Below are 23,736 nucleotides of genomic sequence, written 5' to 3'. Positions count from 1 at the left end.
TCCGAATAGAAACAACATCCGGTGATTCATCAAAACAATATGTCGAGTGAGATGCTTTGGAAATCATGTGAACAAACTGATAAATTTGATCTGTAACCCGAATATCGGTGTATTTTGGCACTTGTTCGATCGGACAAGTAACTGAGACGATGAACTTGTCCGACATAAAGTATCACTTGTCCCGGACAAGCGTTAATGTCGAGCCCTGTCAGGGACACAGGGTCCATGTCTATATTAATATGAAAAATTCTCCCTATTTCACTTATAATTTCAACCCAGTATCTTTGAAGTTTATGACAAGACCAGAAACAATGCGTTAAAGTTCCCACATCGGTTTTACACTTGAGACACAAAGGGGAAAGAGAGCGGTTGAAGAAATGCCTGCGGTGAGGGGAAATATGTAATCTGTGTAAAGTCTTAAGTTGTATTGCTCTTGTCCGAGCGCAAATTGAAATCTTTTTTGCAAGAGACCAAATGGTATCCCACTTTTCTTCATCTATGGTCACAGACAACTCCTCCTCCCACACACCTCTGATCCCCTGCGCACCAAAAACCATTAAGTAGATGGTAAAATGAGCTCAGAGACACTTTCAGTTGTTGATGAAACAGAATTTTCTCAACAACAGATATTTCAGGGTGATCAATAAGGGTTGTACTATGAATGATATAATGCCTTATTTGCAAAAAGCGAAAGAAATCTTGTTTGGACAATTTGTAATTGTTAGTAAGCTGTTCAAATGACATAAGCTTATCTTCTGAGAATAGGTCACTGAGGGATTTAATATTCTTATAAGACCACTGTCGAAAACCAGGGTCCGAAGAACCTGGGGGAAAAGCAGGATTATTTATTATTGGGGTGAAAATGGATGTTATATTTGATCTTCCCTCAAGACAGCGGACAAGCCGCCATGCTTTTAGAGTGTTGATTTGTTACAGGATTTGCACAAAAAGCTTTGATATCTTTAAAATTATTAAAAAATAATAGGTCACTTAGTCTGCACCAGTGGTTACGTTAGACTTTTTCATTGTCCGTCATTTTGACGGACAGGGTCGTAAAAATTCCGTCATTGTCCATTATTATCTGTCATTTTATTTTAACTTTTAAATGACAAGGTATATAGGCTATAAATGCTATATATTTAATAACTTGTGTTTTCATGGACTCATTTTCATTTAAAAATTAATTCACAGAACAAGCTTGTATTATTTAATCATTTATTTATGTATTTATGATGCAAAAAGATGAACAGAGATTCTGACATTCGGTCACTTGTGAACCCATTTTCCCTCCGCTAAAAACATTGCGGCTGTTGTGCCTTAACGGGCATATGAACAATGTTATTTTACAACGTAGCAAGACAATTGCAGTTAAAATATGAACAGTCCACTACAACGATTTAAGTGGCAATCTAATCTGACCTGTTTGCGTGAGCTCAAACCTTCCTTCTGGCCCGCATGGATTTAAATTGGGAGCTCGCTTGTGCATAATCAGAGTCGTCAATGGAGACTGCTGCCGAGGCAATTGTCATTAAATTTTGCGTCTTTGCCTCGGACAGACGACTTCTCATTGACGTTTTAATTTTATTCTGAAGGCTGAACCCGCGCTCTGCTGCGACACTGGAGACTGGAATAACCAGCGCCACTTCAGCCAAAGTTCTGAAGTCGGGAAACATTTCTCCCAGGGAAGTGATCAGAAGCCGGCAAGAGCCTCTGAAAGTTGGATTTCCCGACCCTGCTAGTACTCTCTTCATAGGGAGGAAATCCTGCAGCATGCCGTCTTTCTGCACCAGTGGTGCAGTTGCACCCCGCGGAGCCTGGAACCTGACACGGAAGGTCTTAAATAAAACGAAGTTATGTTTAAATGTTAGTTTGTCTACCCGTGCTCTCATTAAAATGATAGTTTAGCAGATATTCAAGCAGTGATGTTCCTAAGCTTGCTGGGAAGAATACAATAAATCGACATTTGTTTCATTTTAAAAACAAGAAAACAGCTAGCCTAAACGAGCGCTATTGTACAGGCAGGGAAACGACACAAACAACCCAATGCATCTCTTTTTTTAATAGCAAAAATGATGTGTCTTCTGCAGAGAAGGGAAACATTAATACAGCTCACTGTGCTAGTGGTTAGAAAAGTGAGAGCGCGGTCAGGAGCGCGATGGGCGGAACAGCCTTGCGCAGTGGCTGCAGTGTATACATGAGCAGCCGATGCACTGAACATCAAGACGCCGCAACGTCGGCTCAGATTGAAAGTGACGGCAGTGAAGACTATATATACTGTATGTAAGAAAACTCTGCCTCAACTTGCCAATCATTTCAGTTGTGTGTTTCATTATCTCATCTCATCTCATTATCTGTAGCCGCTTTATCCTGTTCTACAGGGTCGCAGGCGAGCTGGATCCCATCCCAGCTGACTACGGGCGAAAGGCGGGGTTCACCCTGGACAAGTCGCCAGGTCATCACAGGGCTGACACATAGACACAGACAACCATTCACACTCACATTCACACCTACGCTCAATTTAGAGTCACCAGTTAACCTAACCTGCATGTCTTTGGACTGTGGGGGAAACCGGAGCACCCGGAGGAAACCCACGCGGACACGGGGAGAACATGCAAACTCCACACAGAAAGGCCCTCGCCGGCCCCGGGGCTCGAACCCGGACCTTCTTGCTGCGAGGCGACAGCGCTAACCACTACACCACCGTGCTGCTTGGAATAATTTGTAAAATTTTAAAATATTGAGCAGTGAAAGTGTTTATATTGTATTTGCTTCTTATTTTTTGATTCAAATTAATTTATTAAAATATATCTTATATATTAGCATAGTTCAGATATACATTTAAAAAGATTATAAATTTTTTATATTTAAATTTAATTATTGGATTTGAAAAATTTAAAATAAAAATATTTCTTTCAATAATAAACATTAGAAGCGTAGGTTTTCTTTCTTATTTACTGTATGTGTAAGATTTATTTTCTTATGTAATTAATGTGTTAATACTTTGTACTACTAATGATAATAATAAAGTTGAGGCGGCACGGTGGTGTAGTGGTTAGTGCTGTCGCCTCACAGCAAGAAGGTCCTGGGTTCGAGCCCCGTGGCCGGCGAGGGCCTTTCTGTGCGGAGTTTGCATGTTCTCCCCGTGTCCGCGTGGGTTTCCTCCGGGTGCTCCGGTTTCCCCCACAGTCCAAAGACATGCAGGTTAGGTTAACTGGTGACTCTAAATTGAGCGTAGGTGTGAATGTGAGTGTGAATGGTTGTCTGTGTCTATGTGTCAGCCCTGTGATGACCTGGCGACTTGTCCAGGGTGAACCCCGCCTTTCGCCCGTAGTCAGCTGGGATAGGCTCCAGCTCACCTGCGACCCTGTAGAACAGGATAAAGCGGCTACAGATAATGAGATGATAAAGTTTAACAGGTTTTCAAAAGCTGACACTTATTTACATGAAAGCTGTGGATGACGACTATAACTGAATGGCAAATATATAATAAATAGACTAAATTTAAAAAATGATAATGTGGATAAAAATATTAAAACTTATGGTGATTTGTACTGACAGTGGAAACTTTTTAAGAAATAGTGAGAATTTAATAACTGAGAGGTTTGAGTTCACTGGACAGTTTAGAGTTAATCGAGAACATTTTTAGTTCTGTACATCAATAGTTTGAGCAAAATGTTTTAACACACAAGATTTCTACAAGTTTATCTTTTATATTTACTGTGTGTGTGTGTGTGTGTGTGTGTGTGTGTGTGTGTGTCAGATCCGAGCCCTGCTCCAGGTTCAGGGGATTCACCCCCGAGATGTTCGACTGATGAGGAACAAATCCTCAGGTGAGAAAATTTTCCCTTCAGGCCTTTAGCATCTCAATCCAGCAGACAGGTTCACGTGTATTTTATTTTTATTTTTCCTCCACTTAATTTTAAGTTTTACACTGTATTTAATATTTTTATTAAACTCTGTATGATTTGCGTGATCTCTGGGTGCGTAAATATTCTTCCCAGTCACATTCTCATGCATCATCTATTTCTGAATCACCGTGTGTCCGGAGTGACGGGAACTCCCGACTGCACACGCTCCCACAGCCGTGCTCATATTGGGAGGTGCAGCGTAATGATGATGCTGATGTCACTTCCTGTCCAGTCTGTGGAGCGTTATTGAATCATAACTATATCGTCCTAAAACGCACCACTCAGGAGCTCAGTTCTGCTTCATCTAATCTACCGCTGTGTTCAAATCAAACTTGTAACTTGGAATTCCCGAGCTCCGACTAAAGGGAAAAAACAAAGAACTCGGAATTCCTATATGAAAACCAAACCCATCAAGGTCAGATGAGAACAGCTGCTCACGAGGTATAGTGTGTATTTACGAGTATCTGCTTTAGATCAGGAACATACAGACAGATTCGCTTGTTCAGGCTCGAATGCTGACGGGACTTCACTTGGTCAAATAGGACACGGGTCCGAGTAAATCACACTTTCAGGTAAATCGAATGCAGCATAAAAATAATCACCGCCAGAGAAACTCCTCCTACTTTCGCAGCAGGTTTGTGTGGTCGGAAACAACACATGCTCTGTCAGGATACACGTCCCGAGTTCGGAGTCGTATCACCAAGTCGAGGCGTGCGGTGAAAAAGCCGGAATAAAGAGAAGACCGTTTGATTTCTGTCCTGTTACTTTAAAAGAAATTGTTCTTGTGAATTCGTGTGAATTCAGCCTGCTGCTTTTTAACACGCACTCGGACCCGGGTTCTGTGTCGGGTCGTCCGTTTCCTTCCGTTTGGGCCATGAGTTCTGTGTAAAGACCTGGACGCAGCAGGGGAGCTGATCCTCGCTGAGTGAGTATGACACAGGACCTGTGTGTGGAGGAAACACATCCTGTTTAAGATTAATGTGTAAGATTGAGAGTTTGGGAAAATCTAACTGACCCTGTGAAGTTTTCTTGTGTGTGTGTGTGTGTGTGTGTGTGTGTGTGTGTGTGTTTACAGTCTGTCTGGCAACAAAACAATGAGTGAATGTAAAGCAGTGGGTCTCAACCTATTCTATCTCACATTCTTAATCCACACACATTTCCTCTCCCCCGTCTCTCTCTCTCTCTCTCTGTCCCCCGTCTCTCTCTCTGTCCCCGTCTCTCTCTCTTTCTCTTTCTCTGTCCCCTGTCTCTCTCTCTCTGTCTCTCTCTCTGTCCCCTGTCTCTCTCTCTCTGTCCCCTGTCTCTCTCTGTCTCTCTCTCTCTGTCTCTCTCTCTCTCTCTGTCTCTCTCTGTCCCCTGTCTCTCTCTCTCTGTCCCCTGTCTCTCTCTCTCTCTCTGTCCCCTGTCTCTCTCTCTGTCCCCTGTCTCTCTCTCTCTCTGTCTCTCTCTGTCCCCTGTCTCTCTCTGTCTCTCTCTGTCCCCTGTCTCTCTCTCTGTCTCTCTCTCTGTCCCCTGTCTCTCTCTCTGTCCCCTGTCTCTCTCTCTGTCTCTCTCTGTCCCCTGTCTCTCTCTCTGTCTCTCTCTGTCCCCTGTCTCTCTCTGTCTCTCTCTGTCCCCTGTCTCTCTCTGTCTCTCTCTGTCCCCTGTCTCTCTCTCTCTGCCCCCTGTCTCTCTCTCTCTCTCTCTGTCCCCTGTCTCTCTCTCTCTGTCCCCTGTCTCTCTCTCTCTCTCTGTCCCCTGTCTCTCTCTCTCTCTCTCTCTCTCTCTCTCTGTGTCCCCTGTCGCTCTCTCTCTTTCTCTGTCCCCTGTCTCTCTCTCTTTCTCTGTCCCCTGTCTCTCTTTCTCTGTCCCCTGTCTCTCTCTCTCTCTCTGTCCCCTGTCTCTCTCTGTCCCCTGTCTCTCTCTCTCTGTCTCTCTCTCTGTCCCCTGTCTCTCTCTCTCTGTCCCCTGTCTCTCTCTGTCTCTCTCTCTCTGTCTCTCTCTCTCTCTCTCTCTCTCTCTCTCTCTGTCTCTCTCTGTCCCCTGTCTCTCTCTCTCTGTCCTGTCTCTCTCTCTCTCTCTCTCTCTCTCTGTCCCCTGTCTCTCTCTCTCTCTCTCTGTCCCCTGTCTCTCTCTCTCTCTGTCCCCTGTCTCTCTCTCTCTCTGTCTCTCTCTGTCCCCTGTCTCTCTCTGTCTCTCTCTGTCCCCTGTCTCTCTCTCTGTCTCTCTCTCTGTCCCCTGTCTCTCTCTCTGTCCCCTGTCTCTCTCTCTGTCTCTCTCTGTCCCCTGTCTCTCTCTGTCTCTCTCTGTCCCCTGTCTCTCTCTGTCTCTCTCTGTCCCCTGTCTCTCTCTGTCTCTCTCTGTCCCCTGTCTCTCTCTCTCTGCCCCCTGTCTCTCTCTCTCTCTCTCTCTCTGTCCCCTGTCTCTCTCTGTCTCTCTCTGTCCCCTGTCTCTCTCTCTCTCTCTGTCCCCTGTCTCTCTCTCTCTCTCTCTCTCTCTCTCTCTCTCTCTCTCTCTCTCTCTGTGTCCCCTGTCGCTCTCTCTCTTTCTCTGTCCCCTGTCTCTCTCTCTTTCTCTGTCCCCTGTCTCTCTCTTTCTTTCTCTGTCCCCTGTCTCTCTCTTTCTCTCTCTGTCCCCTGTCTCTCTCTCTGTCCCCTGTCTCTCTCTCTCTCTCTCTCTCTCTCTCTGTCCCCTGTCTCTCTCTGTCTCTCTCTGTCCCCTGTCTCTCTCTGTCTCTCTCTGTCCCCTCTCTCTCTCTCTCTCTCTCTCTCTCTCTCTCTCTGTCCCCTGTCTCTCTCTCTCTCTGTCCCCTGTCTCTCTCTGTCTCTCTCTGTCCCCTGTCTCTCTCTCTCTCTGTCTCTCTCTGTCCCCTGTCTCTCTCTGTCTCTCTCTGTCCCCTGTCTCTCTCTCTCTCTCTCTCTCTGTCCCCTGTCTCTCTCTCTCTGTCTCTCTCTGTCCCCTGTCTCTCTCTCTCTCTGTCCCCTGTCTCTCTCTCTTGCTGTGTCTCTCCACCCCCTGAGTGAGTGAATGAGTGTATTAACCCCTCACTGCGATGTTGTGTTGTTGTGGCTCGGCGCTGTGTGTGCAGGTCAGAGCCGAGGATTCGCCTTCGTCGAGTTTAATCACTTGCAGGAGGCCAGCCACTGGATGGAGACCAACCAGGTCACTTCACACACACCCCACACACACACACACACACACACACACACACACACACACACACTGTGTGCACATAGTCACTAGGGTCTTTTTCTTCTTGCTGTGGTAACACCAGATTTTTGCTTTGCTGTTATAAGAAACTGTATAATTTGTATCATAGAATAAACTGTAAGCTCTGGCCTTGATGGTCAGTTTTGGTGTGTGTGTGTGTGTATAATATATATGAACCATCAACAACACCTGACCAATTAGGACAAGGGGGCGTGTGTACTCGCCTGCTCAGAAAGATGTGTCGAGGATTGGGATTGGATGTGAAAGAAATGTGGGTTTATTTTGCGTGTTACCCCTGAAGTCGAGGGGTGGTGAAGTGGTAATGGCCGAGAGAGGCTGGCACGTCCGTCCCATTTTTCTCTGGCTGAAGGTGATCTCTCTCTCTCTCTCTTTCTCTCTCTTTCTTTTTCTCTCTCTCTCTCTCTCTCTCTCTCTCTCTCTAATTCTATGAGCTCAGGTCTGTAGTGTTTTGTTCTTTTATTTTGACCCTGACTGCCATATTTTGTCTTCTCCCTTTCTCTCGTTCTTTTTGTTCCATCCATCAGAGAGTGCTCACTGTTCTGGGACACAGAGTGTCTATGCACTATAGTGACCCAAAGCCACGCGCTAACGAGGACTGGCTCTGTAACAAGGTACACACACACACACACACACGCGCGCGCGTGCAAAAGTGTGCATTATTTTTATTTGCTGGATGAAAAAAAATTACCTGACGGAGGTTATGTATGGAATAAAACGCTTTAGTGTGTGCTGTTATAGGAAACTAATTAACAACGGAGGTGTGATGAAGGGACTTGTTGCCATCCCAAAGTTAATTACTTTCCATTACCAGCACCTTTGGTTATTTGCCAATAATTGCAATGTTTTATTTATTAAAAAACAAACGTCATACAGTTAAGTTATTCTGTGAAATCGAGTCGTACATGAGCTGATAGTCGTCTATAGTCCATGTACGGTGAGACTGAGTGGAATAACTGTTTTATTCTCAACACATTCACTGGATTTTGAGAAACAGAGCATTTTAGCTTTTTATTTTTTGCAAATTCGATAAATAAAAACTTTATACAAAACATCCAACAAAATAATTTCCGCTTAGAATGTAAACAAACCGGCGAAATGACCGGAGCAATTTGTGAAAAATGTGATAATAATAATTCTTAAAAAATAAAAAAAGAGACGTTCTTACTATCAAATACTTTCAATCCATATTTTGTTGCCCTTTTTTGTATATTTTTTAGGGTTTTGTTTTCGAGTAGAGTTTGTATTTCGTCCTCGGTTGGTTCAGCAACACGCTCCGCCATTTTGTTTTTCTCTACTCACGGTATATGAGCAGATATCCTAGTAGTAGAGTAGCCAATCAGAGTGCGCGATTGCTCATATCCAGTGAATGTGGATAGAATTGTACTTTTTATCCGTTTGTAGTTGCAGTGAATGTTGTGGAATATTGAGTTCATGAAACAAGTTAGCAAACCAGAAAGCCTTTCTCTCATATCCTGAAAACTTTGTTACAGCTTCACATCCGCTTCTTACAGAGCACTGATACTGGAGACTCCTTCTGTAAATGCTATAGAAATGTCACCTCACAAGAAACAGAAAGCCATACGAACACTAAACACTAAAATGTTTTTAGGAAAAGCAATCGACACCTTCAGACCGATCTGTTTCAAGAATTCAGAATGGAGGAAACGAAATACTGTGATCCTAATTACGACATTGACATGCCCAGCCTTCCTCTAAATGTTGAATGCTGCAGTATTTCATGTAACAGGTTGTCGTGTGTGTGTGTGTGTGTCCACGCTCATTTACACATGGTTTAGTTTTGACTAATACGTTCTCTGGTACGTTTCAGTGTGGGGTGCAGAACTTCAAGAGAAGGGAGAAATGTTTCAAATGTGGAGTTCCCAAATCAGGTAAAAAGAAAAGTATAACAGTTTTATAGTGTGTTGCCTTTTATAATGGCTGCATATCTGTAACCTGGATCTAGGAATTGTGTGTTTATACCACAGTGTTGCTAAATTCTCCATTTAGTTGAACTTGTGTCTAAAATTAGATGTAATAATGATAATTTTCTGTACCTGTAGATTTCTGTAGCTTCAGTATAAAGTTTTTCTCTTAAGTTCTAGTAAGCGTTTAGATTTCGAGCGTAGGGTTGAATGTGTCCGTGTAGTCCGAGTGATCTTTCCTTTCTCTCTGTTCAGACGCTGAGCACAAACTGCCTGTGGTGCAAAAGGATTTACCCCTGAGGCAGTCAAAGGACTCATCACAGGGTTTACTCCCTCTTCCTACCATCTATCAGACAGCCACCCCTCTGCTCAACGTCTCCGCTTCGTCTCAGACCGCAGAGGCAGCAAACGACAGTACGTCCCTCTGACCCGTTTACACAGCTCACTTTTATTCAGCAGGGTTTTACTGGGTTTAGTTTCAATGGAAATTCAATGCTGTGGATAAAGAAAACGTGTTAAAGGTGCTGAAACTGATGGGGTAAGAGTGTTCACGTCAGCCTGTTATAATAATGTTTTCATAGTGTCCCTAATTTGTGTGTGTGTGTGTGATCTTAGCCCTAATCCTCAGGAATCTGGGTCCTCACACCACACTGGAGGCCATTTTGTCATCTCTGGCGCCGTTCGCTACGCTCTCTTCCTCCAACGTTCGGCTCATTAAAGACAAACAGACGCAGCTGAATCGTGGATTCGCCTTCGTTCAGCTCACCACCATCGTGGTACACTATCCTCATCTGCATCACACAAACAACTTTTAGATGATTAATTAGATTAATTAATGAAATGAAGTTTATTGCTGTCTGTTGTCGCGTAGTAGAATAAAAGAGACGAGCTCATGTCTTACCTTTTCAGTTCAATTGTGGTATAAATTTAATTTACAACACAGATTGATATAAACCCATTCGTAACCCCCCCCTTTATTTTATTTTATTTATCTATTTTTATTTATTTATTTATTTATTTTTGGGCCGGTCTGAGCCTACAGGCTGTATGTTTGATGCCCCTGCTATAGACGGTGCACACAAACTGTTTGTTCTTTTCACACACAAAAATGATCAGATTAATATTGAGTTTTTCCCATTTTGTATCCTGATCACAGCTCCTGCTGATGTTTTACTGACATGACTGTATTTGTCCTGCAGGAGGCGTCTCAGCTGCTGCAGATGCTTCAGGCTCTTCAGCCTCCGCTGACCATCGATGGGAAAAGTGTGACTGTGGAGTTCGCTAAAGGCTCAAAACGGTACAAAACCTCCCACAGGGGACATTAGAGACTCGATTAGAGACGAGGCTGAAAAGTGGTAGCATAAATAATGTAACATGAAATATATATATATACTGTAAATTTCCACATAGGGGATGACTGGTGATAGTCGTTATCCTTATCCTTCAGTGTTTGAGAGAGCAGCATTTGGCTATGAGCCATTGTATTTTCTGTTCGCATCACACGTTTAAAAAAAAAAAGTCTAGCTATCGTCTTTTTCTCAACACTTGAAACCATGATGTAATTGTGTGTTGTGCTAGCAGGAGAGTTATACGCGCTGTTCAGCCATCTTCCATTAATCCATGTAGTAAAAACCGCTGTGTGTAGTGCAGCAGGTGGTGAGATTCAGGAAGAGTAGAATGTGCTATTGAGCATGTAACAATACATTGTGTGACGATAAATCACAATACAAATTCATGACGATTTGAACCAATGAAATAAAAAAATTGTGATTATCATCAGGCCATGTGATTAGTGTTTCCTCGCTGTAATTACATTATTTAGACAGCAGAGGGTGCAGTAATACAACCCCGATTCCAAAAAAGTTGGGACAAAATACAAACTGTAAATAAAAACGTAATGCAATGATGTGGAAGTTTCAAAATTCCATATTTTATTCAGAATAGAACATAGATGACACATCAAATGTTTAAACTGAGAAAATGTATCATTTAAAGAGAAAAATTAGGTGATTTTAAATTTCATGACAACAACACATCTCAAAAAAGTTGGGACAAGGCCATGTTTCCCACTGTGAGACATCCCCTTTTCTCTTTACAACAGTCTGTAAACGTCTGGGGACTGAGGAGACAAGTTGCTCAAGTTTAGGGAGAGGAATGTTAACCCATTCTTGTCTAATGTAGGATTCTAGTTGCTCAACTGTCTTAGGTCTTTTTTGTCGTATCTTCCGTTTTATGATGCGCCAAATGTTTTCTATGGGTGAAAGATCTGGACTGCAGGCTGGCCAGTTCAGTACCCGGACCCTTCTTCTACACAGCCATGATGCTGTAATTGATGCAGTATGTGGTTTGGCATTGTCATGTTGGAAAATGCAAGGTCTTCCTTTTATTTATTTATATATATATATATATATGAGACCTAAAACATCAGATTTTCACACAAGTCCTAAAAGTAGATAAAGAGAACCCATTTAAACAAATGAGACAAAAATATTATACTTGGTCATTTATTTATTGAGGAAAATGATCCAATATTACATATCTGTGAGTGGCAAAAGTATGTGAACCTCTAGGATTAGCAGTTAATTTGAAGGTGAAATTAGAGTCAGGTGTTTTCAATCAATGGGATGACAATCAGGTGTAAGTGGGCACCCTGTTTTATTTAAAGAACAGGGATCTATCAAAGTCTGATCTTCACAACACATGTTTGTGGAAGTGTATCATGGCACGAACAAAGGAGATTTCTGAGGACCTCAGAAAAAGCATTGTTGATGCTCATCAGGCTGGAAAAGGTTACAAAACCATCTCTAAAGAGTTTGGACTCCACCAATCCACAGTCAGACAGATTGTGCACAAATGGAGGAAATTCGAGACCATTGTTACCCTCCCCAGGAGTGGTCGACCAACAAAGATCACTCCAAGAGCAAGGCGTGTAATAGTCAGTGAGGTCACAAAGGACCCCAGGGTAACTTCTAAGCAACTGAAGGCCTCTCTCACATTAGCCAATGTTAATGTTCATGAGTCCACCATCAGGAGAACACTGAACAACAATGGTGTGCATGGCAGGGTTGCAAGGAGAAAGCCACTGCTCTCCAAAAAGAACATTGCTGCTCGTCTGCAGTTTGCTAAAGATGGACGTGGACAAGCCAGAAGGCTATTGGAAAAATGTTTTGTGGACGGATGAGACCAAAATAGAACTTTTTGGTTTAAATGAGAAGCATTATGTTTGGAGAAAGGAAAACACTGCATTCCAGCATAAGAACCTTATCCCATCTGTGAAACATGGTGGTGGTAGTATCATGGTTTGGGCCTGTTTTGCTGCATCTGGGCCAGGACGGCTTGCCATCATTGATGGAACAATGAATTCTGAATTATACCAGCGAATTCTAAAGGAAAATGTCAGGACATCTGTCCATGAACTGAATCTCAAGAGAAGGTGGGTCATGCAGCAAGACAACGACCCTAAGCACACAAGTCGTTCTACCAAAGAATGGTTAAAGAAGAATAAAGTGAATGTTTTGGAATGGCCAAGTCAAAATCCTGACCTTAATCCAATGGAAATGTTGTGGAAGGACCTGAAGCGAGCAGTTCATGTGAGGAAACCCACCAACATCCCAGAGTTGAAGCTGTTCTGTACGGAGGAACGGGCTAAAATTCCTCCAAGCCGGTGTGCAGGACTGATCAACAGTTACCGCAAACGTTTAGTTGCAGTTATTGCTGCACAAGGGGGTCACACCAGATACTGAAAGCAAAGGTTCACATACTTTTGCCACTCACAGATATGTAATATTGGATCATTTTCCTCAATAAATAAATGACCAAGTATAATATTTTTGTCTCATTTGTTTAACTGGGTTCTCTTTATCTACTTTTAGGACTTGTGTGAAAATCTGATGATGTTTTAGGTCATATTTATGCAGAAATATAGAAAATTCTAAAGGGTTCACAAACTTTCAAGCACCACTGTAAATACCAAATAAAAAAATTTTTGCAGAAATCGGTAGTGAGTAGGGATTTTCCTTTTTCTGGTTGTTGAACAAGTGACCACTAGTCTATGTTTTGTTTGTTTGTTTATTGGGCTAGGAAAACAATGAGGGTAAAACCTGTACTCAGTGTTGTATTTATTCTGTATAATATACGCTCTGCATTTTCACCATTATGCATTTTTCTGCTGCTGTACCAGATTTCTGTAGATTTTACTTAAAATCTTCAGATCACAGTATTTGCTTAACACATTCCCACTGCTTCCTGAATTTTTGGACGCCCTGTATTATAATACACTACTAGTTGCCTGGCCCCTCCTACTCTCTGCTCCTGCCCCGCCCACTCAAGACCGCTGTCTGTCCTTGGTGGAAGGACCTTCACTGTAAAAAATGATTTGTTGTTTTGACTTAAAGTTAGTGCAAGGGCTGCCTTAAAATTTTGAGTTCACTGAAATTAATATTGTAAGTTCACAACAATTTAACTTACTATGTGAATTTCAATGAACTCAAAATTTTAAGGCAGCCCTTGCACTAACTTTTTTTTTTTTAAGTTAAAACAACAAATCGTTTTTAACAGTGTTCCCACTGAGGTCAGAACTGCCGAGTCCCTGATTGCCTTCAAGTGCAGACTGAAGCCCCACCTCCTTAGGCTGCATGCAACCAGACCCCCCCCCCCCCCCCCCCCCCACACACACACACACACACACACACACTGCGTCACTGTGTCTCCGTCTGGACCAACCCAGACTGTGTGCTGTTTAGCCTGGGCTTAGCTGTCGGAGTTTTATTTTTCTCTATTTAGTTTTATTTTGTCACTTCATTTGTATTGTTGAATTGTTTTCCTTGGCTGGTTGCTGATTATTGTTACTTCAGCAGAATATTACACTCCGTGTCATTCTGTCACTTGTTCAGCTGGTACTAGAACTTTCTTGTGTAGAAGTTCAGCACTTCTTGTACCTGACTTTTGCACTCGTTGTATGTTGCTCTGGATAAGAGTGTCTGCTAAATGCCATGCAATGTAATACCCTGTCCACACTAGGGATTTTGTACCGATACGATACTACTTTCGTACCGCAACACCTGTCCACACTAGCAACTATACCGGTACTGTAGCGGTATTACTGTATCGGTACAAAACCCACAAATGTATGGGTTTCGTACCGGTACAGTACCGGTACTGTAGCGCTTCGCTGTAGTGTGGACAGATGAAGCGGCTCTGTATCGATACAAATATAATGCGCATGCGCAAAGTCACACACCTCAATCGATGTCTTCGCTGAATAAAATTGTGAAGAACGGAGATTCGTTTGTTTCTTTCTCAACTGCCTCGCGCGTTTTATACGATTCGACTGAATAAATGACCACCAGAAATACAGACTGTACATTGACAACAAAAAGCACACACACGTTGTTTCATCCGCCATATTCTCGGAAGGAAGTTACTCGGTAACCACGGAAACATTTCGCGCACGCGCATTTCAACTACCGTGAAAGAAAACCGCAAACATTTCTCGCTAGTGTGGACAGATGCACTAAACTATACCGGTGTGCTTTGTATCAATACAGTTATACCACTATCGTACCGGTATAAGTGTGAACACAGCTTAATAATATAATGATGCAATAATAACTGCTCTCTCTCTCTCTCTCTCTCTCTCTCTCTCTCTCTCTCTCAGAGAGGGCTCTGTGACTGACAGCAGCCGTGTGAGTGCAGCCACAGTAGCGAGTACAGCCATTGCTGCGGCACAGTGGGCCGTTTCCCAGGTCTGTCCCCCCCATACAGTCGTGTTCAAAATAATAGCAGTCCAACACGACTAACCAGATCAATCACTGTTTTTGGTGGAAATTATATTACTACATGGCAAATAATTTACCAGTACGTGCAGTAGAGTCATAGAAAACCAACAGACCCAACATTCATGATATGCATGCTCCTGAGTCTGTGTAATCGAATAATTAAGTGAAAGGGGCGTGTTCAAAATAATAGCAGTGTGGAGTTTAATTAGTGAGGTCATTCATTCTGTGAAAAAACAGATGTCAGTCAGGTGGCACTAATTTAAGGATGAAGCCAGCACATGTTGTACATCCATTTCTCTCTGAAAACCTGAGAAGCATGGGCTGTTCCAGACATTGTTCAGAAGAACAGCGTGCTTTGATTAAAACGTTGATTGGAGAGGGGAAAACGTATAAAGAAGTGCAAAAAATGATGGGCTGCTCGGCTAAAACGATCTCCAGTGCTTTAAAATGCAAAACCAGAGCGACCTGGAAGAAAATGGAAGACTACCATTCAAATGGATCAAAGAATAGCCAGAATGGCAAAGACTCAGCCAATGATCAGCTCCAGGGTGATCAAAGACAGTCTGAAGTTACCTGTGAGTCCTGTGACGATTAGAAGACGCCTGTGTGAAGCTAATCTATCGGCAAGAAGCCCCCGCAAAGTCCCGCTGTTAAAAAAAAAAAAAAAGACGTGCTGAAGAGGATACAATTTGCCAGAGAACCCATCGACTGGCTTAAGGAGAAACATTTTGTGGACTGATGACAGTATGGGTAGTATCTCACTGGCCTGCGACTAGTTGGAGACACAACAATTGTGATAAAATATGCGAATTGGCGACAATTTTCACTTGGAATCACATTGAATTGATATTTGCATATTTTATCGCAATTATTGTGTCTCCAACTACTCGCATGCTGTCGCAGTCCAGTGAGATACACTCGCGCTTCCTGTCTCACGGAAACTGACTTGTGAAGGGTTCGTGACGGCTTTGCGACACCAGCGACGTATTTGCAGCTATTTTGAGAGAAATTTTGTCACCTGAATTTTTTCGAACATGCTCAAAATTTCAGTGACGAAGGAGCGACACTTTGCAACTCATGCGAGGAAATTGAGAAGCCCTGCGAGCGTTTCACGACACTTTTGAAACACTCACGAATGATGTTTGCAAGCTGTCACAGCCCAGTGAGATACTGGCTTAAGATTGTTCTTTTTGGGTCCAAGGGCCGCAGACAGTTTTTCAGACGACCCCCAAACATTGAATTTAAGCCACAGTCCACTCTGAAGACAGTGAAGCATGGTGGTGCAAGCATCATGATACGGGGATGCTTGTCTTACTGTGGTGTCGGGCCTATTTATCGCATACCAGGGATCATGGATCAGTTTGCATATATCAGAATACTTGAAGAGGTCATGTTGCCTTATGCTGAAGAGGAAATGCTCTTGAAATGGGTGTTTCAACAAGACAACGACCCCAAACACACCAGTAAGCGAGCAGCATCAGGGTTCCAAACCAACAAAATGAAAGTTATGGAGTGGCCATCCCAATCCCCGGACCTTAATCCGATCGAAAACTTGTGGGGTGACATCAAAAATGCTGTTTCTGAGGCAAAACCAAGAAATGCAGAGGAACTGTGGAATGTCGTCAAATCATCCTGGGCTGGAATACCTGTTCACAGGTGCCAGAAGTTGGTCGACTCCATGCAACACAGATGTGAAGCAGTTCTCAGAAACCGTGGTTATACAACTAAATATTAGTTTAGTGATTCACAGGAATGCTAAATGCTAAAGATTTTTTCAGTTTATACAGTAAATATTTGAGTTTGTAATGAAAAATGCAGACACTGCTATTTTTTTGAACAGCCCAATGTTCATTTTTCTTCATTTTCTGTAAAGTAATTAAAACATTGATATGTTTTTCTTCATGTTTTGATGTAGAATATAATGTGCAGTGTTCCCAATGCATGGAAATAAAAACTATTATCAGGATTTTGAGCTTTACTCACGTTTTTAAACACACTGCTATTATTTTGAACACAACTGTACGTGGAGAAACTAAAATGAAACCAACTGATTTTTCCACTGAATCATTTGCACGAGTCTGCTGTTTACTGGTAATCTTGTCATATCTGAACCATTTTACTCAAAATTAAATGTAAAACTTAAAAACAAGTCAACATGTTTCACATCCAGCCATTTTTCATATTTTGATAAATATCCGAGTTAACTTGGTTTCCTGTTTCACACATCAGCTTTCTGCAGGAGGAGATGTGAGCGTGTACCAGCAGGGGGCAGCAACATCTGCGTTAGGAATTGCTGCAGAGGCAGTCAGCTATCAAGGGGCTGGGGCTGTTATCAGGACGGGCCCCGTGACAAATTCTGCCCCAGCGTTAATCAGCACCTACGAAGGGGGGAGCGTGACTACAGGTGAGATACACAAGACAGAATTATGTACATGATTGAGAACCGTTTTCATTGTCTTGACTAGTGTGTGTGTGTGTGTGTGTGTGTGTTTTCCTTTAGCTGCTCTGGTTCCCACGGTAGCCGAAGGTGCAGCTGTCAGTTCTGCTCTCTCACAGACTCACTCACAAGTTGTCAGCACACGGCCAAACCAGGTACAACTACACACTCTCTCTCTCTCTCTCTCTCCCCTGTACTGAGGCTTAAAGCTGGTTTATATTTCTGTGTTGAAGCGTAATTGTGTCGGAGGGTTCGTGTGTAAATGAAGTGCAGAGGGGAGCAGACGCGCAGTGGGTGTGGTGTGTGTTAGTCAGGGTTTAGGAGAATGCTGCTTGGTTTAAATCTGACCATTTCACCAGTGGTTTCAACTTAACATTGCAGCAGACACATTTCAAATGTAGTGTGAATTCTCCTTAACCACGCCCCTGTTTGAGCATCAGGATCATAACCCTCATCTGTTCACCTCAATTATTAACCACTTCAGCTAAACATCAGTGTCAGAAGTATAAACCAAGCCTTAGCTTTGTGTAAATGAACAAATTTGCTCAATGATTCTTTAAATAATTCACTCTTTCACTCAAACACACCTTTAGTAAATGAATAAGTGAGTCATTTGCTAAATGGTTCACTAAATCACTGACTCATTCATTCAAGCAAACCTTTTTTGTAAATAAGTGAATCGTTTTGTTAAATGATTCACTAAATCAGTGACTTGTTCACGCAAGCAAAATGATTCACTCAAGTGAATCACTTAAAGAATTATTAAGCAAATGATTCGCTTGTTTATTTACATGAACAAGTGAATCATTTAAAGAATCATGTAGCAAATGTGAATCATTTAGTGAATCATTTTGTTAAACGATTCACTAAACCATTGACTTGTTCACTCAAGCAAAACTTTTGTAAACGAGTGACTCATTTGCTAAAAGATTCTTGAAATGATTCACTTGTTGACTAAAGCTACCCTTCTTTTGTAAATGAACAAGTGAATCATTTGCTAAATGATTCAAACCTTTCGTATGCTGAATGATATTTTTGTAATTATAGGAGCATGGCTTCTTTAACTCTGTGTGTGTGTGTAGGTTGAGATTGTTGGAAAGCCTCAGCCTGCCACCCCAGGAACAGCACATGAGTGTCAGCAGTACCGTGAGTTCCTGCTTTATCTCCACCCAATCAGGGATGGATTTACAGGACATTTTTAGCTCTAAGAGATAAACAAGCTTAATTATTTTGGTTAATTAGTTGTGTTTTGTTGTTTTAGCTGATCCTGATGTATCCACTTATCAGTATGATGAAAGCTCAGGTTATTACTATGATCCTCTGACTGGACTTTACTACGATCCCAGCTCCCAGGTAAAATATTCTCCTCATTTCCTTCTATTGTATTGTACTGAGTGGTGTGTGTGTGTGTGTGTGTGTGTGTGTGTGTGTGTGTGTGTGTGTGTAAAATTATAATTATTCAGGCTTGGCCCTGATAGCTGTACTATGTATTAAATTTGCCAGATTTTAGCTTCCTCTGAGTGTGTTTATTTCATGGGATACAAGTTACACAATTACATTCTGCACAGTCTGTGCAGTTTACACTGCTTAAAGCTAGACGGCCTTTCGATTTCATAAACTCGGTGAAATTTAGTTCCGTCTGAAATGTGGTGATTGTGATATCTGTTTATTTCTGTAATATCTCACAAAATATCAGGCCATTCTGTGGCTGGGAAGTTATTTAATTTGAGGGGATTAAAGCAAATAATGTGCATGAAATCGCTCGCTTGGCGCAGTCAAGCAGACAGAGGAAGTCCGTGTGCGCATGCGCAGGTTTACCTTCTTCTTCTTCTTTTGGGTTTTACGGCAGCTGGCATCCACAGTGTTGCATTACTGCCATCTACAGGTTTCCCTTTGAGCGTGCACTGACAGTTCCATCATTCTGTCGCTAAACGAACAGCTGATCACACCGAGGTGCTCGCTGAGCGCCCATATTTATTAGTTTGGTCCTGCCTTTCCTTTCCTTCATATATAACATAACGTCTTTTCTTCTCACTTTCCGTTACTGTAGTCGCTCTTTCACGTTTCATTCGCACACTCACATCCTCCATTTTTCTCTCCTGTTTCAAATTTGTATCCCACAATGCCTTGCGTGAACGGGGAAAGCCCACCATGGGATGCATGACGTAGTATCTTGAACTGGGTCATGGTGAAGCAGGAAAAAATAGCGGCGAATTTAGGGCCACGTGGAGATAAACTCATTAATTTAAAAAAAAAAAACTAATAAAATTGGAAGGCTGTGATTTGAATTCAGTAGCTTTCGGTCACTAAACAAAAATAATTGGGTGTCGGGAAAATTCTTTTTATGACCTACACTTGAAAAATCTGAAAGGCAGCACAGCTTTAAGAAAACTGCAGTGTAATAGGAAATGGACTTAAGAGGCTGAGTGTGTGTATTAGGGAGAGACACACACACACAGGAATGTCATACATTCGGTGGCTCTACATGCACTTAAATGACTCCTAGCTGTTAAGGACAGTTTCTGGCTGTTAAAGGTGTGATGTACAGCTTGACTTTTCACCCCATGATGATACACTCATGATATGATTTTTAATTTCTTGCGGGAAAATGAGGCAAGCAAAAAAAAATCATGTTAGAGGAGACAGATCTCTAATTTGGCAAAAATAATGTAAAAATTGTAGTCCTTTAGCGATGACGTGTTTTATATGTGATGTAGTGAGGTGTATCTCAGTGTAGATCCAAGGGTGTATTATAACCCCGCTTCCAAAAAAAAACCTGGGATACTGTGTAAAATATGATGATTTGCAAATCATGGAAACTTTTTTTATATTTCATTGAAAATAGTACAAAGACAAATGACATCACAGACAAAAGACATATCAAATGAAAAAAAGAAGAAACTAGATAGAGAGTGATTAAAGTCACAGTAATTTGCGCTGGCTGTTACAAACTGGGACGTCTGGTCACCGTACCCTATAGATCCGGAACAGTAAGAGATCGAGAATGACGCGTAGTGAGGAAAAGTCGCGCCCTGCCGCCCTGAACAAAATAAAAAAAACCTGATTGAAAAAATCATGAAAAGTGACAGAGTTATAAGTGATTGAAGAAAAATCCCATTTTTCATGGATTCCGGATCAGCACCAAAAGTCATAGCAACATAATTCAGCCCAGAGGGATTCTTCAGGTGAAGTTTGGTGGTGATTGGTTGAAAACTGAGGGAGAAATAGTGTCCTAAAAACATTAGGAGAATAATAATAAGTAGAATAATAAAGTAGAAAGATCCTGAGTGAGAATAACAGTCTGCGCCAGCGCAAATTAAAACCCTGAGGCACGCCCACAATAAGTATAAATAGCCTTTATTAGATATGTGCTACATGAACTTGAGAAAACAGACATGATGATTGATTTTTCTTCTCTCTTTTCTGTTTGTTTCTCCCTCAGTATTACTATAACCCTCACACTCAGCAGTACATGTACTGGGACGGAGAGAAACACACCTACATTCCTGCTCCTAATGATGGCGCTGATCCTCCTGCCATGGCGACACCCTCTGACCTCTCCACTTCAGCGAAGGACAAGAAGGAAAAACCCAAAACCAAGACAGCTCAGCAGGTTAGCACTGACTCTTCATCATACACTGATATAAAGAGTATTGTTTAGCATTGTTTACTCTGTGTGTGTGTGTTTCAGATTGCTAAAGACATGGAGCGCTGGGCTAAAAGTATGAACAGGCAGAAGGAGAGCATTCGCTCCGCCTCCTCCGCTCTCACACAGGCTCGACTTGCAGACGAGCGCCGAGAATCAGCCAGCGCCGACGCTGGATACGCCATTCTGGAGAAGAAGGTGGAGTTTTGCGTAATCGTTTCCATGTTGCGGGGTCACTCGCATTAGTGGTGAAGTTAGTTATTTCCTGTTATCACTTACACTATAGCAGCAGTAAACGCTCATTCCCTCACCAGACTCCTGACGAAATGCAGCTTGTCGCTGAGAAACCGTATTAACGATTATACCTTACTGTTTTAAAAAAATTTTTTTTTTTTTTAAATCTGTTTGTGGCGTCTCTGCTGTATGAGTCCCTGGGAGTGAGCTGTTACTATAGAAACGCTAATCTATTAGAACAATATTGACCTGTGATGTCAGAGCTGCTATTATAGAAAAGTAATCAACACCTTCCAACCAATCAGATTCAAGATTTCAGCAGTACTGTGGAGTAACTGGGCAATATAATCATTATCAGAATGTTTGTGTTTTTTAATCTTTAAAGTGTAATATATATATATATATATATATATATATATATATATATATATATATATATATATAATTTATTTATTTTTAATTAAAAAAAATTATTTTAAACACAGGGTGCTCTGTCAGAGCGGCTGCACATTCTGGCGGAGCACATCCAACATCCCGAAGAAAGAGAGGTGAGCAGGAGTTTCTTTCCTCTCAGGTTTAAAACAGAATTGACCGAGTAATGGCAGATAACACCGACAGAATCACTCTCGTAAAGGCCTGTAACGATTCACTCAATTCATGATTCGATTTGATTCACAATGTTTTTTTAAAAAACATTTAAATGAAAAAATTTTTAATCATCAAAAAACTCTGCAATATTTATTTTCCTATTCTTTATCGACTTAAATATTCCTTTTGTTAAGTAAAAACCCCTTTTGTTTCATTTTCTTAATAACTATCAGTGATAATTTACACACATCTGTAAAGGTTGTCGTGACCTATAATAAACCTATTAACTAAAATATTCTTTTTATTAAAAATGAAAACAAATAGGCATTTTCTTAATAAACTTTTGTACTTCCTCCATCTGCTTCTCTTTCCTTTATCTTTCAGCAATCTGTAAAAAGAGAGAGAGAGCTGATTTCTTGTTAAATCTATTTGTACACAATCACGACAGCTCTTTCCCATTTTAGATCTGTGTTTTGTGTGTTTTTGCAGCATTAGAGCTGTATTACTTCCGCCTAGGGTAAAGTCACGTATATTCCCACTATTGTCCATTATTATCTCATCCATTGTTTAGACAGCAGACACCTCTGCTGTCTAAACAACGCAGTTACAGTGAGGAAAAATTAAGAGGTTACACAGCCTGATGATAATTCATTTTTTATCTAATTGATTCAAATCGTCATAATTTTTATATAATGGTTTATCGCTGCACAATATATCGTTACATGCCTACTAACATAACCAATTTTTACATTTGAGTGTGTGCATTTTGATTTCATTTCATTATTAAGTTCTATTTTAATCCATTATCTCGAATTAAATTTTCTTTTATTGATTTTATTTTTGTCAAGTTTTTAATCACTTTATTTGTTGCATTGAATTTTACTACCATTCTTTATTCACTCTCAGTTAAATTGTTCTTTTTTTTGTTAACTTTGATTTAACTTTTTTTTTATTTTGAAACGTGTTTTCTCTCATTAACATTACTGCTGTTAGAGTAATATAATTATGCAACATCACAACTCTAGACTCCTACCTATTGTTCTGTCTGTCCATTTTGTGTGTGTGTGTGTTTCAGAGTCCTCCTCCCCTTCAGAGTGCAGCGTCGGTGTACAGAGGAGAGACGGATGGAGAGGACGGGCGAGGAGGAGGAGGAGGAGGAGAGAGGGAGGAGAGGATGACAGACTGGGCTAAACTGGCGTGTTTACTCTGCAGGAGACAGTTTCCCAGTAAAGAGGCTTTAATCAGACACCAGCAGCTCTCAGAGCTCCATAAGGTAAACGCTGTCAGCTCTTACACACTGTATTCTCTGCAGAAACATCAGTCTAGTGTGTGTATATTACAGATATAGCCCTGACTCATACCTCTACTTAGAATGTAGTACAGTTTATTATAAATATGCAGGTGACTTTATAGGAAATCGCACGTGCTGATTGGTTGAGAAATTCGGACTATTTCTCGAGAATCGCCTCGAGCGACTCTGCAAAATGGCAGCCAATCACTTTGCACTGTTCTACCCAGAATGCTTTTACATGTTGGGGTCGACACGCTTTAATTTCATGCCGACACGCTATTTTTTATTTATTTATTTTTGCTCCGACACTCGCTGAAAAATCACGTCAGATTTCTACCTTGCGATGTTTGTTGCATATTTGGAAGGAAAATCGGCGCTTTGGGCCGGTTTGCTGCCATGATGCACTCTGGCAGACCGGAAATCCCCAATCACAGCAAACACCCTCCATCACTTTGCTGCTGCACTGGTACCATGACGCTTCAGTGCGCGGGTGAGCACCCTTACACTGATGTCACATTTACCTTAGCAACTGTCGCTACTCTGTACCTCGGGGACAAGCGAACTTTGTTTATATACTGAAGCCAAGTGAAGAACATAATAATAATAATAATAATAATAATGCTGGCTTTTTTTCGTGGTCTATCAGATGTATTCCATTCAGCTACTCGTCTTCGACTCGTTCAGTATCATGCTCGCTGAATGGAATATATCTGATAGACCACG

General features: G+C 41.6%; 1 protein-coding gene across 4 annotated transcripts in view; it reads left to right on the top strand.

Annotated features, from left to right (window-relative positions):
* rbm10 (RNA binding motif protein 10) overlaps positions 1-23,736 on the top strand; it is a 42,795-nt gene that overhangs the window by 15,173 nt on the left and 3,886 nt on the right. For all 4 annotated transcript variants that reach the window (XM_060938611.1, XM_060938610.1, XM_060938608.1 and 1 more), the window contains 16 exons: positions 3,761-3,830; positions 6,976-7,049; positions 7,643-7,729; positions 8,947-9,007; positions 9,296-9,454; positions 9,656-9,816; positions 10,240-10,337; positions 14,697-14,784; positions 17,047-17,221; positions 17,318-17,409; positions 18,337-18,400; positions 18,516-18,607; positions 20,697-20,867; positions 20,946-21,098; positions 21,620-21,682; positions 22,798-22,995. In XM_060938611.1, the coding sequence (XP_060794594.1) occupies positions 3,761-3,830; positions 6,976-7,049; positions 7,643-7,729; positions 8,947-9,007; positions 9,296-9,454; positions 9,656-9,816; positions 10,240-10,337; positions 14,697-14,784; positions 17,047-17,221; positions 17,318-17,409; positions 18,337-18,400; positions 18,516-18,607; positions 20,697-20,867; positions 20,946-21,098; positions 21,620-21,682; positions 22,798-22,995 (1,806 nt within the window). The remainder of the gene's footprint in view (positions 1-3,760; positions 3,831-6,975; positions 7,050-7,642; positions 7,730-8,946; positions 9,008-9,295; positions 9,455-9,655; positions 9,817-10,239; positions 10,338-14,696; positions 14,785-17,046; positions 17,222-17,317; positions 17,410-18,336; positions 18,401-18,515; positions 18,608-20,696; positions 20,868-20,945; positions 21,099-21,619; positions 21,683-22,797; positions 22,996-23,736) is intronic.

The sequence above is a fragment of the Neoarius graeffei genome, chromosome 13 (genome assembly GCF_027579695.1).
Source record: "Neoarius graeffei isolate fNeoGra1 chromosome 13, fNeoGra1.pri, whole genome shotgun sequence".
Taxonomy (NCBI): Eukaryota; Metazoa; Chordata; class Actinopteri; order Siluriformes; family Ariidae; genus Neoarius; species Neoarius graeffei.
This window is presented reverse-complemented; position numbering and strand designations above follow the sequence as displayed.